The sequence below is a fragment of the Triturus cristatus genome, chromosome 2_2, assembly GCF_964204655.1.
Source record: "Triturus cristatus chromosome 2_2, aTriCri1.1, whole genome shotgun sequence".
NCBI lineage: Eukaryota > Metazoa > Chordata > Amphibia > Caudata > Salamandridae > Triturus > Triturus cristatus.
Genome location: NC_140582.1, coordinates 1242026160 through 1242043106, shown reverse-complemented (window position 1 = coordinate 1242043106; position 16947 = coordinate 1242026160). Strand labels below are relative to the sequence as shown.

Here is a 16947-nt window from a genome sequence, read left to right as displayed (position 1 = left end):
TGAACAGACCTTAAAATAAGTTCCCCAAACAAAAGTTTCGAAACGTATTGAGCACCCAGAAGCTAGCCAACGCCTCCTTTTCAATTACTCAGTAATTTAATTCTGGCCCACGTAAGCTCCTTGATGCACATGCAATTAAATGTTCTTTACCATCTCTAGTTTGCCTTAAAAATAGCACCTAACCCTTTCGAGCTTACATCAGTCACCACAACAGTTTCTCCACCAGGGATGAATGCTTGTAAACTTGGTGCATTTTTTAAATCTTCCTTTAATTCCACAAATTCTTTTTGACAATCATTAGACCAAATAAACACTTCGTCGCCAGTGTGATGTTCTTAATAACTCATTAACTCAACTTATAGATTAAGATGGAGGTTTATTCATAACAACCTCATCCATCAGCCACCCAGGAGCAACTGACTCATGAGGCATGACATACATTCCAAGTTCTATGGTCTATAGAACTTGGATCGAAGGAAAATGGAGAAAGAGAATACCACAATGGTCATGATTCTGGGGCCGTGGCTTAGGATCCGGAGGGAATGGCCGCCGCTTTCAGGAGCTCCGTGAGAGCGTAAAGCGACAGGCCTCCTCCAGGCTTTCAACGCGGCTGTAGAGATCACCGAACCGCTCTCCCATGCGGCGGAACGTCTCTGCATTATTTCAGGACACTCGCGGAGGCACTCTGGTGAGCACGACACAATGTTCTTCAGGTTCTCTTCTACATCGCAACTCGCCGGTAAGACTCGGGCGCCATTTTATGTTTAAAACGTTTTTATTGAAACAAAAACAAACCATGGGGGAGGGGGATAGGAGGTCAGGATACATGGAATACAGTCAAAGAAAAAGGGGTGCAACTCCAGAGGGTTGACAATAGGTAGCGCAGTAAGTCAGGGGGAAAAACACAGTAGATGAAGGCTAGAAATACAAGCTATGGAATCCCCGCCCGCGTATCCAACACCCCAAATCTAAGCAATGAAAGCCATCAGCAACTCAACAGAACACAATCCCCCCCCCCGTCCCCCATCCTCCCAGTAACGAAAAAAAAAACCCACACCCCCCCCCCCCGTCCTATGGTCCCGCACCAGAGTAATCCTCACCAGGAAGCCCCGCAACCCCCCCCCCCCCCTCCCTGGGAGGTCCCCGCCTCACATGTAAACTAGTCCGCCGGGGTCACCGGCGGCGTCAGCCTGAGAAGCCTAAGATACCTCGGGCAGGTGAGCTCCCGGAATTCAGTGGACAGCAGCGCTAGAAAGGGTTGCCACAGCTCTTCAAATTGGTCTATCTCCCCCGCAACCGTAAGCGACAGCTTCTCCATCCCCAGCACATGCCAAAGCCTATGCAACCAACCGGTGATGGAGGGGACGGTGGCTGTGCGCCAGTGGATTAGAATGTTCTGAACCGCAGACCCCAGCGCAATTGCGATCTGCCTATCCCTACGGGACTTCAGTGGGTACATTAGGTCATTGGGAAGGCCCAACAGGACATACGCCGGGAGTCGCGGCAGCTCTATCCCAAAGTGCTTATCCACCTCGTCCAGAACTTCCTTCCAGTAGGCGGTCAGCACTGGGCAATCCCAGAGAATGTGTGAAAGGGTACCTTCCTGCCCGCAGCTCCGCCAGCACCCCCTGTCAGTGTGCTTGTGCATTTCATACAGTCTCTCCGGGGTGTAGTACCAGTATGTGGACACCTTAGTAAAGGTCTCCGTAAGGCCCGTGTGATATGCAGAGTGCCGCGCCCGATACGCAATTTTGTCCCATTCCTTGTGGCTGAGTGTCCTACCCAATTCCCTGTGCCAGCGCTCCCTCCCCGGGTTGTAATAGTGAAACGGCGGGGGTTGTAGGTATTTGTACAGATCGGTAATTAGCTTAGCGTCGGAGGTCCGAGTGGCCAACCACCTCTCATACGGTGTAATTGGACGGGCGGCGGTGGCACGCACCTGGGGCTGGAGGGCCCAATGCCGAACCTGCATGTAGCGCAATCTGTCCAGCTCCGTCAGGCCGAACTCCTGGCGGAGTTGCTGAAAAGGAACCACTCCTTCCGGGCCATAGATCTGGAAGAGTGCCCTGCAGCCCGCCTGCACCCAGTGGTAGAAAACCCCCGGCTCCATCCCTGGGGAGAAGTCCGGGTTGCCCACAATGGGCGTGAGCGGCGAAGGGAAGGTGGTAAGGCCCCGGGCCTCACAGACCGCGTCCCACACACGCAGGGGGACCCGCGTAACAAAGGAAGCGTAAAGATTAGGGGGGCGATGCGCGCAGCGCAGGAATGGAACCTCTTGTAAGGTGCGGCCCGCCACTGCCTGGTCTTGGAAGAGCCAATGTTTGTCGGACTCCCACCTGCTCCACTCCACCAGATAGCGTAGCTGTGCCGCCTGAAAGTACTTACGGAGGTCTGGAATACCGAGACCCCCCGCCTCCGGAGCAAGCGTAGAGAGGACCCTCTTCATGCGTGGCCTGCGGCCCTGCCAGACAAAGCGGGAGATGTCAGCCTGCATTTGTCGTATCCAGCCCACCGGGGGTTGGAGCGGGAGGGCCCGGAAAAGATATAGTATCTGGGGCAACACCGTCATCTTGACCGCCGCGATTCGCCCCAGCCAGGACAGCAGGCCTTTGTTCCAGCGGCCAAGCTCATCCTTGATCTTCCTGCTGAGGGAGGCATAATTGGCCGTAACCATCTCCGGTAACGTAGGCGCCAGTAGGATCCCCAGGTACGGCACCGTGGTCGAGGACCACTGCATGGGGAAGAGCTGCTGAAGATCCCTCCTGGTATCCGCAGCCAGGGACACGTCTAACGCCATCGACTTGCTCATATTCATTTTGAAGCCGGCCACCCCCGCAGAGGCGTCCAGCTCCCGGAGGCAAGCAGGCAGCGACCTCCTAGGGTCGTCCAAGGTCAACAGGACATCATCCGCGTAGAGACTGACGGTGTGGACGTACTGGCCCATCCGGACCCCGACAGCATCCGGATTATTACGAATCCTCTGAGCAAACGGCTCCATGTAGAGGGCAAACAAGAGCGGCGAAAGAGGGCAGCCCTGCCGCGTGCCGCGCTCGATGGCAAAGCCACCGGAGCTACACCCATTGACCCGCACCGACGCTGAAGGATGCTTATAGCAGTTAAATACCATGGTGCGGAACTTATCGCCGATTCCCAATTTCTTGAGGACCAGCTCAAGATACGGCCAGTGGACTCTGTCGAAGGCCTTCTCCGCATCGACGGACAGCAACATCCGCTCTCCCGAGATCCTTGAGGCCTTCTCCAGAACATGCGTCACCCGCTTGGTGTTGTCAACCGTCTGTCTGCCGGGCACAAAACCAGCCTGGTCCGCCTCCACCAGACCGGGGAGGTGTGGACTCAGCCTGGACGCGAGAATCCCCGTGTACAACTTTAGGTCGACATTTAAAAGCGAGATGGGTCGGTACGAGCCGCAGAGGGCCCGGTCCTTCCCAGGTTTCGGGATTACCGCGACCGTCGCCCTCAGGAGATCCGGAGGGATGGCTCCCGGTTCGGAGAAAGAGTTAAATAGCCGCGTAAGGACAGGGGCCACAACCGTGCAAAAAGTCTTGTAAAATAGCGACGTGTACCCGTCCGGGCCCGGGGCCTTGCCATGTTTCAGCCGCGCGATAGCGGAAATCACTTCCTCAACATGGATGTCCCGCTCCAGGTGGTCCGCCTGAGCCGGATCCAGTACCGGGAGGGTCACCGACTCCAAATAGCCGTCGGCATCCCATGGCGAGGAGGGCTCCTCAGCATACAGCGCCTCGTAGAAACCGCGGAAAGATTCCGCTACCTCCGCGTCCCCGGAGACAACCCCCCCGTCCGTGCCCACCAATTCTTTCACAACGCTACGCTGTTGCGCGACCCGGAGCCGGTGTGCTAGGAGCTTGCCACATCTGTCCCCCCCAGTGTAGTAGGCATGTTTCAAGCGTAGGGCGGCATACTCCGCCCTGTCAAGATCCAGAGCCGACAGGAGCTTCCTCGCTGCCTTCAACTGCCTCCACACCCTCGGCGCCCCCGTGCGGCGGTGGACCTGCTCAAGCTCCCGGACCTGAGCTGTCAGCTCATCCCTCTTCAGTTGCCGCTCCTTATTTTCAGCTGCAGAGATAGAGATAAATTCCCCCCGGAGGACTGCCTTCAGTGCCGCCCACTGTGTCGCCTGCGAGGTGTCAGTGTTGCTATTGTGGGTGAGATAATCCCGTATGACCTCCCCGATGCGTTGCACCACCGACTTCTTGTGTAGAAGGGTATCCCGGAGGCGCCACACCCCCCGAGAGGGGGAGGCCGCCGGCCACTGGAAAACGCCGGTGACTGGGGAGTGGTCAGACAGGGTCAGGACCCCGATGTCCGCCGCCGTGGCAGCGGCACGCATCGGTCCACTCACCAGGAGGTAGTCCAGCCGTGAGTAGGTTCGGTGTGCGTGCGAGAAATAAGAGTAGTCCCTATCCGTGGGGTGCATGGAGCGCCAGAGGTCGTGCAAGTCCATTTCCGCAATCCGGGCCCTCCCAGCCTGGGACAGTTCCCCCGTCTGCGGGAAGCGCTGCGCCGATCTGTCCATCACAGAATCGAAGACGATGTTAAGGTCCCCCCCCAAGATAATGTGGCGGTCGGGGGAAGCAGTGACATCCACCAGCGCGGAGTCTAGGAAGCGCTCTTGGTGATCGTTTGGGCTATAAACGGAGCCGACCGTAAATGCTATGCCTCCCAGGCGCATGCGATACGCAAGGAGCCTCCCCTTCTGTTCAGCACACTTATGCAAAACCTCCCCCCGAAAGGAGCTCGCTAGGAGAATGGCTACCCCCGCCGTCTTGTTCGCTGCCGAGGAAAAGAACTGGGTAGGGAACCTGGCAGAACGCATCCTATGGCAATCTCGGGGCAATAAGTGTGTCTCCTGCAAAAGGCAAATGTCCGCCTGCGTCCCCTCCAGCAACGATAGGATCGCTCTGCGCTTCACCGGGTTGTTCAGACCCTGAACATTAAGGGTCACTACCTTTAGGCCCGGCATTCCTCGCGGGGATCGGGAGCGCCATGCAATGGGCAGGGAATCAGCGGGTGGGGCGCGCGGGGCCGCCGCGCAGGACGAGCCAAAACAAAGCGGGCATAGACAACATCGGACGGGACCTTCCCAACCCCAAAACAACCCCCTCCCCCACCCCAAACACAACCCTGGCAACTAGCCACCCACAAACTCAAACACCCCATTGTCTCAGTCAAGCCCCAAGACGGGCAAGTCCGTAGAAAGGAACGAAGTGGACGTCCAGCCACTCACCTCCATCCGCTCCCCCCCAACCCCCCCGCCCCGTACCAAGCATGTAAAGAAGCTAAAGACATCTCCCCCCGGAGTGTGTGTTAGGCCGTCAAGGCCACGCCAGAGGAGCCGGTCGAGTCCCCGGCCGCCGCCCTCAGAGCGTCGGTCATGTCCGCCCTGATGGTAGGGGAGTCCGGACGCCCCACGCTGGCCGCTGAGCGCCGCCTCGTTGACCTCCGCCGGTTCCGTCTCTCCGAGGACCTCCACGACGGCATAGCTCCTTCTTCCTCCGCCGCCGTGAGCCCCAGGACACCACAAATGTCTTGCAAGGAGCGTAGCTGGTGTAACACCCCATTCCACCGAAAAATCAGGCGGAAGGGGTGACCCCAAGAGTACTGTGTCTCGTGTTCGCGCAAAAAGTCAGTGGCAATCCTAAAGGACCTGCGTTTCTGCAGCGTGATGGCGGAGAGGTCCTGGTAAAGCGCCACCGGCCGATCCCGGAAAGTCAGGGGCTGTTTCCTGCGGGCCTCAGCCATGATGCGTTCCTTCAGTGGAAAGTCGGGCAGGAAGGCCAGAATGTCCGGTGGAGGTGCCGATGACTGGCGCTGCCGGCCGACCCTATGCGCCATATCAATGCTAATGGGAAAGTCCGCAGCTTCCCCCAGGATCTCTCGGAACAGGGCCTGCAGGTAGCCCCTCAGATCGGACCCCTCATCCGCAGTCGGCACACCACGCACTCGGATGTTGTTCCTCCGAGATCTGTTCTCAAGGTCCTCAGAGTGGGCCTGGAGCTCCACACACTGCTCCCGGAGGCGGAGAACCTCCTGCTGTAGATGGACAATCTCCTCCGCACGATGTTGGCCCTCCGTCTCCACCGCCTCAACACGTTCGCCAAGGCCCTCCACCTCCCTGCGCACTTCTCGGACCTCGCTGGCCACCTCCCGCTTCAGTGTCTGGAAGTCCTCCCTGAGGGAGCTAAACAGTTCCTCCATAAAGGCCCTCGTGACGGGTGGCTCCCCCCCAGTCACATCCGCCGGAGCCCGGGAGGACCCCGGCGAGGGCTGCGTCCTGTCCCGCAATTGCTGGGCCCTGCCAAGCATGTCCGGCAGGGTACGGTCCCCTTTCTTCGGGCCGCCCCTTCCAGACATCGCTAGCTCCGCAGTCGAGCACAGATCCAGGCGCCCCAGGGGTGCTCAGCCGCCGGCAAGCACTCGACGTGGGTATCCCCCACGAGCGAAGTCGCTGCGTCACAGGTGACAAAATGGCGGCCCAGTCCGGTCACTGTCAGCCGCGGGAGCCCGTGCGAGACAACCAAGGGGGCCGCAGTGGGGGGGTCTCATCAGCACATCCCTCAGAGAGTCAGCCCAGCAGCAGCGGGGGTCACTTGCATCCAGCAGCCAGGACTCCGGCGAAGGCTGCCACCACTGCTCCTTCGGGGACAAAATGGCGGCAGGGCGGAGCAGGCCAAAATGACCAGGCCCGACGACACCACCGGGGCCCCTGAAGCACCCCACAGTCAAATAAGTTCCACCACCGGCCCCAGGCCGTCACGCACAGGGCCCAGATGGTCCAACCCCGTCAGGGAGTCCGCTGTACCTCGGCTAGCGGTTAGGGGCCCCCGCAGTGCGAGGTGTCGCCGTCACAAGTCCGAGTGCCGGGGCGCCCGTCTCAAGCCCTCCGCCCCGTCGGGTCCTCTCCCGCAAGGCTCCTTCGATCTCCGTCGAGCGGCGGGCCAGATCCCCTCCAAATCGCAACTTTCAGCACCAGGCCCAACCGAGGTGTCCGGACAGCACTCCAATGCGCTCCGCCCCTCGGGCTCGCCGTCGTCCCTTGAACTCGATCGAACTTTTGGGGGGGTTCCCCCGAGGCGATCCGAACCAAAACAGCACCAATATGCACCCCTGATGCTCCGCCACTCTCCTCTCCCGCGCTGAGCCTCAGCAGGGGGAGAAAAGCGTAAGAAAAGGGCTCAAGCTTGGCCGGGCCGGAGGAGCTACGGGAGGAAGCGTCCGCTCACCCCGCCATCTTGGCCACGCCCCTCGGGCGCCATTTTAACTTACTTTGCCGCTCCTCTTGAGCTTGATGCATACATTTCCTGATGTTCTCGCCCTGAATAATCTCTCAGCTATTTAACACCATGGAAGCAGCTTCCCTTCAGTATCATTGACTTTTTGTGGGCAATTTTCACATTTTGGCACTATTTTGACTCTGCTCTTTTTTCTTCTCAACATTTACTCAGTGCTCAAGGGCGCCATTTTAGATTTCTAATTTTGCCTGCTAGCTTTTTCATTTAAACAAACATACTGGAACATAGCCAATCAATCTGCTCTGACCTTTTCCTTGCCTCTGGACATTATGCTCACTCTGCTTTACTCATAATGCATTTCTAGTCCGATGTTTTCATTTCTTCTCAGGAATAAGTAGCAGATTCCCAGACGCCATTTTAGATCCTTGGATCTTACCTTCCAGTTCTTCCCTCCAAACATATTTCTGTGAATACGGCTCGTTCTAATCGCAATTCTTCACAGCAAATGAATGTGGCTTCCTCGTCATTAGAAGATACTAATCCTTTTAGTGTACTACAGGACAATATGGAGGAAACTCTCAATGACTCTGTTGGAATAAAAGGCACCTCTGCTACTATCTCTCACTCGAGCAATAAACCCAACTCCAAAATTCCCTCCACATCGGGAAAGCGAGTAAAGACAAACTCTCCTTCTCCTAACAATTCTGCCTCTTCTATTTCCATGGAACTTTTACTTGAGGAAATACGTTCACTCAAACCATATATGGCTGAAACAAACATCCGTCTTCAAAGCCTTGAAGACAATTGGTCGCACACCGAGCAACGAGTTGCAGATCTTGAAAGAAGAGTGACTTCAGCGCAGGTAGTCTCAGACAAGGTTCCAGGTATACATAAAGAAATACAATTCCTCAGGCAACAGGATGAAAATTTGGAAAACCGCAACAGGCGCAATAACCTACTTATTTACGGTCTGGCGGAAGGTCTTGAAGGGTCGAATCCTATATCCTTCTTTCAATCTTTCTTGCCAACACTTCTGGGTCTTCCAAACTCCCCTCCATTGAATATTCAGCGAGCTCATCGTTTAGGTCAAGTATCCCGCTTATCTAATTCTTGAGCCTCTTCAACGAAACCCAGAGGAGTCATCCTGTACTTCCTAGAATATACTGACCTTATAAAAGTTATCCAGACTGCCAATCAGAAAGGGAAAATTACTTGGAATGGCTCAAATCTCTTTTTTGCTCAAGATTACGCTAAGGCTACTGCAGACGGGCGCAAACAGTTTCTAGACATGAGAGCTGCCCTACGTGCCCTGAATGCCCGATATGGATTATTTCATCCTTGACTTTTCAATAACAATAAAACAACAAACTATGAGGATCCGGCGCCTCTTCAACACTTTTTGAACTCACTCAGGGATGACTCCATGGACACTCCTCGTTTATAATTGTTTTGACTCGATCCATAACTGTGTGTTGTTATTTGTCTATGCCCCCTCTCCTACTGTATTTAGTTTGCTGTGAATTATCCTCCTAATGTTTTTCTCTCTTCCTTTTATCAGGTGCGGTTCTGTGATCCTTTGTTGTTTTATGACGTCTTCGGCTGGAGGCGTTCTCCCTTTGCTGCATCCTCTTGGAGACCTCCGTTTCGGCGTGCTACCTCCCCTATGTGGCTCCTCCATCCCCACGTTCATTGTCTTTTTGTGGCATGTCTTTTTGACATTATCTTTTATCATCAATTGTTCGACTTGTTTTGTTTTCCTGTTCAATGTCTCCTTTTTCCCTGTCCTTTTTCCCCCTCTCTTTTTTCTTCTCTTTCTTTCCATTTTTCCTTTTTCCGCTTTACTATTTTTGATGAAAACTTCTTCACTCCTCTCCCTATCCTTTTCCCTTGTTTATCTCGTCATTTCTATTTTACTTCCACTCATTCTATTTTCTACTATTATTTTTTAAATAATGATTTTAATTATCTTACTGTTTGCATAATATTTGTTCATGTTAATTCGAATTGGTTACCTTTAGAGTTGTTACATGGAATGTTAAGGGAATAAATAATCCTATAAAAAGGCAACGGGTATTAACCCATTTAGCTAAATTAAATGCTGATATAGCTTTTATTCAAGAGACTCATTTATCTGATGCTGAAGCATCTAAATTAAAACGATGTTGGGTGGGCATTGTTTTTTCCTCCCAGGCTCTAGGTAAAAAAAATTGAGACTCTATTTTATGTCATAAAAAATATCAGGTGTCAATCACACATCAAGAATGTGATTCAGAGGGGCGTTGGATTATAGTCAAACTTATCTTAAATCAAATTCCCTTAGTCCTTTTTAATGTGTATGCACCTGTTACTGTTGATAATATTTTTTGGACACATATATCTGAGAAGCTCCTTCTGTTTGATGATGACTATATTATTTTTGGGGGTGATTGCAACCAAGTTTTAGACCCGATACTAGATAGACATTCTTCTGTTAAATTCTCTAATACTAAGATGCATTCCCAATTTACTTCCACCATACGACGTAAATCCCTAGTAGATATATGGAGACTTTGCAATCCTGATTCCCGAGAATATAGCTTTTACTCCCCCTCTCATCACTCCCAATCTCGCACAGATTATCTCTTTTTTAGCAAGTCCCTATCTCAACAAGTTTCCTGTTCTGAAATTGGCTCCATCCTAATATCAGACCACGCTCCAATTTATCTTGATTTTGACTTGTTACCTTATATTCCTCATACCCGTAGATGGCGATTCAATAATGCCTTATTATCTGATCCTAAATTCACAAGCCAATTCACCTCTTTTGCTCTGAATTCTTTTCCTTTAATTCTACCCAGTCTTCTTCTCCTGTTATGATTTGGGACTCTTTCAAAGCTGCAGCCCGGGACTCTATTATAAATTTTGTTTCTCAAAAGAAGAAATCATATGAAATTTTTGACGAGATTAAACAACTCGAATATATTTATTAAAATTCAAATTCTGAATCTTCACTAAAAAATCTTATCGATGCAAAATTTAAATTTAATAAAATGTCTGCCGACGCTGCTTCTTCATACCTTCTAAAGAGCAGTGCTCGCTACTATGGAGGTCAAAATAAAATGGGGAGGTTACTGGCTAATTATTTGAAAGTACGACGTGAACAAACTAAAATAGAATCTATACGGAACAATGCCGGTGTTTCTTTATTTAAAGATGATGATATTTTGAACAAATTTGTTTCTTTTTATAAAAATGTATATACTCCCGAACAACAACTACCTCCAACTGATCTCTCTTCTTACTTTCAATCGATAGATCAACCTTCACCTCATAATACTGACTTTACTTCTTTAGAAAAGGATATCACTTTCTCAGAGATTACGCATGCAGTTTCAGTTCTAAAGAGAGGAAAAGCTCCAGGTCCAGACGGATTCACAATTGAATTTTATGAGCAATTTGCCAACCTTCTACTCCCACATCTTCTATTACTCTTTAATTCTTTTTTTTCATCAGGTGTATCTACTGGAACATTTCAAGAAGCCTTGATCTGTCTAATACCCAAAGATAACAAAGATCCTTCTTTATGCAAAAATTACCGTCCCATTTCCTTAGTCAATCTTGACTACAAGATAGTTGCAAAAATTCTTGCTCTTTGTATCGACCCAGTCTTGCCTAATCTCATTGGTCCCGAACAATCAGGCTTTATAAATGGTCGTTTGTCATCCGATAATTCTAGAGTCTTTTTTAATATACTTAGTAAAGCATCCTCGCTGGATTACCCTATAGCAGCGATAGCGCTAGACGCAGAGAAAGTTTTTTATAGGATAGGATGGGACTTCATGTTTCAGGCATTGAGATGGATAGGGTTTCCTCCTAAATTAATATCCTTTATTTCATGGTTATATTCAGGTCCTAAAGCTTCTTTTTTTGTTAACGGGAAAATCTCAGACTACTTGCCTCTTTTAAGGGGAGTACAACAAGGCTGCCCACTCTCTCCCCTTTTATATATAATTGCATTAGAACCCTTTTTAACTAAAATCCGACAAGATGCTCAGATTACGGGTTTCCAGCTAGACACTTCTCATGTTAAAATGTCGGTGTATGCAGATGATATTCTTTTATATTGCTCTAACCCTTCTACGGCTATCCCCTCTTTTCTGAAACAAGTGGATGGATACCTTATCTCAATTATCCGGCTATCATCTTAACTCAGATAAGTGTGAAGTTCTTCCCCTCAACGTGCTTTGCCTTAAACAAGATTTCATTTCTACCGGTTTTTCTTGGCAAACTTCTAAGATAAAATACCTGGAACTGTGGTTTTCCTCGGACATTCCGGATACAATAAAACAAAATTTTGACCACATTACAAAATTTTTATTTGATTCTATTGATCGTTGGCATCCGCTCTTTCTTTCTTGGTGGGGACGTTTAGATTCCATCAAAATGATGCTTTCTCCTTTCATTTTGTATATTATTTCTATGATTCGGGTACGCATTCCTGGATTTTATTTTTAAAAAATTGATTCTCTTTTAACAAAATTTCTTTGGAAAAACAAATTGCCTCGAATCGCCCTGTCCTCTCTGAAAGCAGAGAAAAACTCTGGTGGTCTTAAATTTCCCGATTTTAAAAAGTATCACTATGCCTTCTTTGTAAAACAATCTTCCCGGTGGCTTTCTCTTGATCAGTTAATAAACTCCCCCCCCCCCCAATCTGGTTGAGTATAGAAAAATTTGTTATTTCACCCTTTCAATTTAAAGAATCTCTTGTCTTCACTAACAATATATCTTCTTTTCGAAATCCAGTTATCTCACACGCTCGTAAAACTCTTTCCTCTCTATTACCCTCTTCTTATCCCTCTTTTTCTTCGTTAGACCAACAACCTATTTGGCATAACAACTTGTTACGCATTAAAAATTGCACCATTTATTGGAAATCCTGGAAAACTAAAGGATTCCTCTGGATTTCACAATTACTACTCAATAACATTCCTTTATCGTTTTCAGCTCTTTAAGAACAATTTTCCTTACCAGCCTCTTGTAAATCTCAGTATGACGTTTTATATCCTTCTCTTTCCCTATATCTTCGATCCTTACCACCCACATCTTCTCCTCCTTACAGCTGCTCTGTGATCTTCCCTTTATTAACTACTTCTCCCTCAGCTTCATCTTTATATAAACTTTTGTCTCTTTCCTCAGATAGAAATAAAACTAGGGCTGAATTGGATTGGGAAAAAGATCTCATGGAATGTTGGTTGACCCCCTTTTGGGATAAATTGTGGTTAAAAATACATAAAACTTCCAGACATTTACTCCTGTAGTTACTTACAACACAACTCCGCTTTCAAAGCAGATATCGGTGACGGTTCGATCCACCATCACCATCTCCGTGTCATGGATCTGAGCGCCCACCTGGAGGAGGCAGAAGACGGCGCAGCGGTGCAGCTCTGGAAGAGAGAGAGGTGCCTCAGAGGGAGCTCATGGGGAGAACTTAGAACAGAACAGAGGGGCAGAGGTACCTTAGAACGAGCTCATGGGGAGAACATAGAACAGAACAGAAAGGCAGAGGTACCTCAGAATGAGCTCATAGGGGAGAACAGAGAGGCAGAGGTACCTTAGAACAAGCTCATGGGGAGAACATAGAACAGAAAGGCAGAGGCACGTCAGAGCGAGCTCACAGGGGAGAACAGAGAGGCAGAGGTACTTCAGAACGAGCTCACAGGGAGAACAGAGAGGAAGAGGTTCCTCAGAGGGAGCTCATGGGGAGAACGTAGAACAGAACAGAGAGACAGAGGTACATCAGAGCGAGCTCACAGGGGAGAACATAGAACAGAAGGAAAGAGGTGCCTCGGAGGGAACTTATGAATATGAGGTGGGGCGTGGGCGGAGGTACGTCAGAGAGAGGCCATGGGGAGAAAAGAGAGAGAGAGAGGGAGAGGGCGGGAGGGAGGGAGACCTTCTAAGGTGGCTCAGAACAGGGGGAAGAGAGAGAGCGAGACAGAGAGAGAGAGAGAGATTCTCAGGTGGTTCATAATAGGGGAGAGACCACGAGAGGCAGAACAGGAAAGAGAGAGAGAGTGAGAATGAGAGAGAGAGAGAGAGAGAGAGAAAGAGAGAGAGAGAGAGAGAGAGAGAGACCTTCTTAGGGGCTGCAGAACAAGGGAAAGAGAGAAAGAGAAAGAGAGGCAGAGAGAGGGGAAGAGAGACAGACAGTAAGATGTAGAGAAAGAGGAAGAGAGAGTAAGAAAAAGAGAGAGAGAGAGACCTTCTAAGGGGGTTCAGAACACGGGGGAGATAGAGAGAGTAAGAGAGAGAGACACACAGACCTTCTTAGGGGCTGCAGAACAAGGAAGAGAGAGAGAGCGAGAGAGAGAGAGCAAAAGGGAGAGGGATAGACCTTCTTAGGGGGTTCAGAACATGGAAAAGAGAGAGAGACAGAGGGAGCAAGAGATAGTGGAAGGGAGAGAGAGAGAGGGAGGTAGAGAGACAGAGAGAGGGAGGGAGAAAGAGAGAGGCACAGAGAGAGGGAGCGGAAGGGAGAAAGACAGGCGTCTTAGTGGTTTCAGAACAGGGAAGAGAGAGTGAGAGAAGAAACAGAGAGAGAGAAAGGGAGAGAGAGAGGGGGATAGAGAGAGGGAGAGAGAGAGGGAAAGAGAGCCCTTCCCTAGGGGTGCAGAACAGGAAAGAGATAGAGAGTGAGAAAGAGCGATAGAGAGAGAGAGAAAGACCTACTTAGGTAGTACAGAGGAAAGAGAGAGTGGAGAGAGAGAGGGAGACTTTCTTAGGGGATGCAGAACAGGGAAGAGAGAGAGAGTGGGAAAGAGTGATACAGAGAGAGGCAGAGAGGGAGACCAACCTTCTTAGGATTTGCTAAACAGGGAAGAGAGAGGGGGTGAAGAGAGAGAGCAAGAGAGAGGAAGAGAGAGAGCAAGAGAGAGGTAGAGAGAGAGCAAGAGAGAGGTAGAGAGAGCGAGAGACAGGCAGAGAGCGAGATCTTCTTAGGGGCTGAGAACAGGGAATAGAGAGACGGAAAGATAGAGACAGAGAGTGTAAGAGAGAGCGATATAGAGAGACCTTTTTAGTGGGTGCAGAACACGGAAGAGAGAGATAGAGGGAGAAATAGAGAGACAGAGAGAGAGAGACTGACTTTCTTAGGAGGTGCAGAACAGGGAAGAGAGACACAGTGAGGCAGAGAGAGAGAGAGTAAGGAAGAAAGAGAGGAAAACAGAGTGCGGCAGAGAGGGGCAGAGAGAGAGAGTGAGGCAGAGAGAGAGGAAGAGAGAGAGGCAAAGTGAGAGTAAGACAGAGGGAGAGAGAGTGACAGAACTTCTTAGGGGTGCACAACATGGGAAGAGAGATAACGAGACAGAGGATGCACACAGGGTAAGAAGCGAGATCTCGAGGGACAGACAAAGGGGACGGAGAGAGATCACAGGAGGCACACAGGGTAAGGAGAGAGATCAAAGGAGAGACACCCAAAGGATGAGGAAAGGGATCAGGTGTGGGACACAAGCAGGGTAAGGAGTGAGATCAGACCACGGGTGGGACACACATGGAGAGAGATCCCGAGAGATACACGCAGGGTAAGGAGTGAGATCAGACCAGAGGAGAGACATACACAAGGTGTGGTGAGAGATCAGAGGAGAGATACACAGAGGATATGGAGAGAGATCAGACCAGGTGAGAGACACATGAAGGGTAAGGAGAGAGATCCCGAGAGACGCACACAGGCTAAGGAGAGAGATCCCGAGAGATGCACACAGGCTAAGGACTCGAGGCACACACACAGAGTAAGGCGAGAGATCCCAAGAGACACACGCAGGGTAAGTAGAGAGATCAGACCAGAGGAGAGAAACACAAAGGATAAAAAGAAAGATCCTGAGTGACACAAACAGGTTAAGGATAGATATCCTGAGAGACACACACACAGGGTAAGGAGAGAGATCCGGAGAGATGCACACAGGGTAAGTAGAGAGATCCCAAGGGTAAGGATAGAGATACCGAGAGACGCACACAGGGTAAGGAGAGAGATCCGGGAGGATGCACACAGGGTAAGGAGAGAGATCCCGAAGGATGCACACAGGGTAAGGAGAGATATCCCAAGAGACACACACACAGTAATGCGAGAGACCCTGAGAGCACACAGATGGTAAAGAGAGATATCAGACCAGAGAAGAGACCCAGACAGGGTAAGGAGAGAGATCCAAAGAGAGACACACAGAGTAAGGAGAGATATCCAGAGAGATACACAATGGGTAATTAGACATGTCCCAATCTGCTGGGGACAGAGACAGGACCCCTGCAGTGGCAGAAGAGGTAGACACGAGAAGAGAGACACGCAGGTTAAGGAGAGAAAGCAGACCAGGGGAGAGACACATGCAGGATAAGGAGAGAGATCAGACCAGGGAAGAGACACACTCAGGGAAAGAAGAGAGATTCCCAGGTGTTGGTGACAGAGACAGTGATAGAAGGGGCTAGCCTAGAGGAGAGACATATGCAGGATAAGGAGAGAGATCAATCCTGAGGAGTGACACACGCAGGATAAGGAGAGAGATCGGGCCAGAGGAGGGACACAAGCAGGGTAAAGAGAGAGATCAGACCAGACGAGAGACAAACGCAGGGTGAGAAGAGAGATCAAACCAGAGGAGAGAAACACACAGGGTAAGGAGAGAGATCAGACCAGAGGAGAGACACACGCAGGGTAAGGAGAGAGATCAGACCAGAGGAGAGACACACGCAGGGTAAGGAGAGAGATCAGATCAGAGGAGAGACACATGCAGAGTAAGGAGAGAGATCAGACCAGAGGAGAGACATACGCAGGGTGAGGAGAGAGATCAGACCAGAGGAGAGACATACGCAGGGTAAGGAGAGAGATCAGGCCAGAGGAGAGACATACGCAGGGTGAGGAGAGAGATCAGACCAGAGGAGAGACATACGCTGCGTAAGGAGAGAGATCAGATCAGAGGAGAGACACATGCAGGGTAAGGAGAGAGATCAGACCAGACGAGAGACATACGCAGGGTGAGGAGAGAGATCAGACCAGAGGAGAGACATACGCAGCGTAAGGAGAGGGATCAGATCAGAGGAGAGACACATGCAGGGTAAGGAGAGAGATCAGACCAGACGAGAGACATACGCAGGGTGAGGAGAGAGATCAGACCAGAGGAGAGATACATGCAGGGTAAGGCGAGAGATCAGACCAGACGAGAGACAAACGCAGGGTGAGAAGAGAGACCAGACCAGACGAGAGACATACGCAGGGTGAGGAGAGAGATCAGACCAAAGGAGAGATACATGCAGGGTAAGGAGAAAGATCAGACCAGAGGAGAGACATACGCAGGGTGAGGAGAGAGATCAGACCAGAGGAGAGACACACGCAGGATAAGGCAAGAGATCAATCCTGAGGAGTAACACACGCAGGATAAGGAGAGAGATCGGGCCAGAGTAGAGACACATGCAGGGTAAGGCGAGAGATCAGACCAGACGAGAGACATACGCAGGGTGAGGAGAGAGATCAGACCAGAGGAGAGATACATGCAGGGTAAGGCGAGAGATCAGACCAGACGAGAGACAAACGCAGGGTGAGAAGAGAGACCAGACCAGAGGAGAGACACACACAGGGTAAGGAGAGATATCAGACCAGAGGATAGACATACGCAGGGTGAGGAGAGAGATCATATCAGAGGAGAGACACATGCAG

The 16947-nt window shown here is 50.5% G+C and overlaps 1 protein-coding gene across 5 annotated transcripts in view; it reads right to left on the bottom strand.

Annotated features, from left to right (window-relative positions):
* The window catches only part of RTKN (rhotekin), a 606092-nt gene that overhangs the window by 108761 nt on the left and 480384 nt on the right, over window positions 1-16947 (bottom strand). For all 5 annotated transcript variants that reach the window (XM_085642925.1, XM_085642926.1, XM_085642923.1 and 2 more), the window contains exon 5: window positions 12577-12694. In XM_085642925.1, the coding sequence (XP_085499051.1) occupies window positions 12577-12694 (118 nt within the window). The remainder of the gene's footprint in view (window positions 1-12576; window positions 12695-16947) is intronic.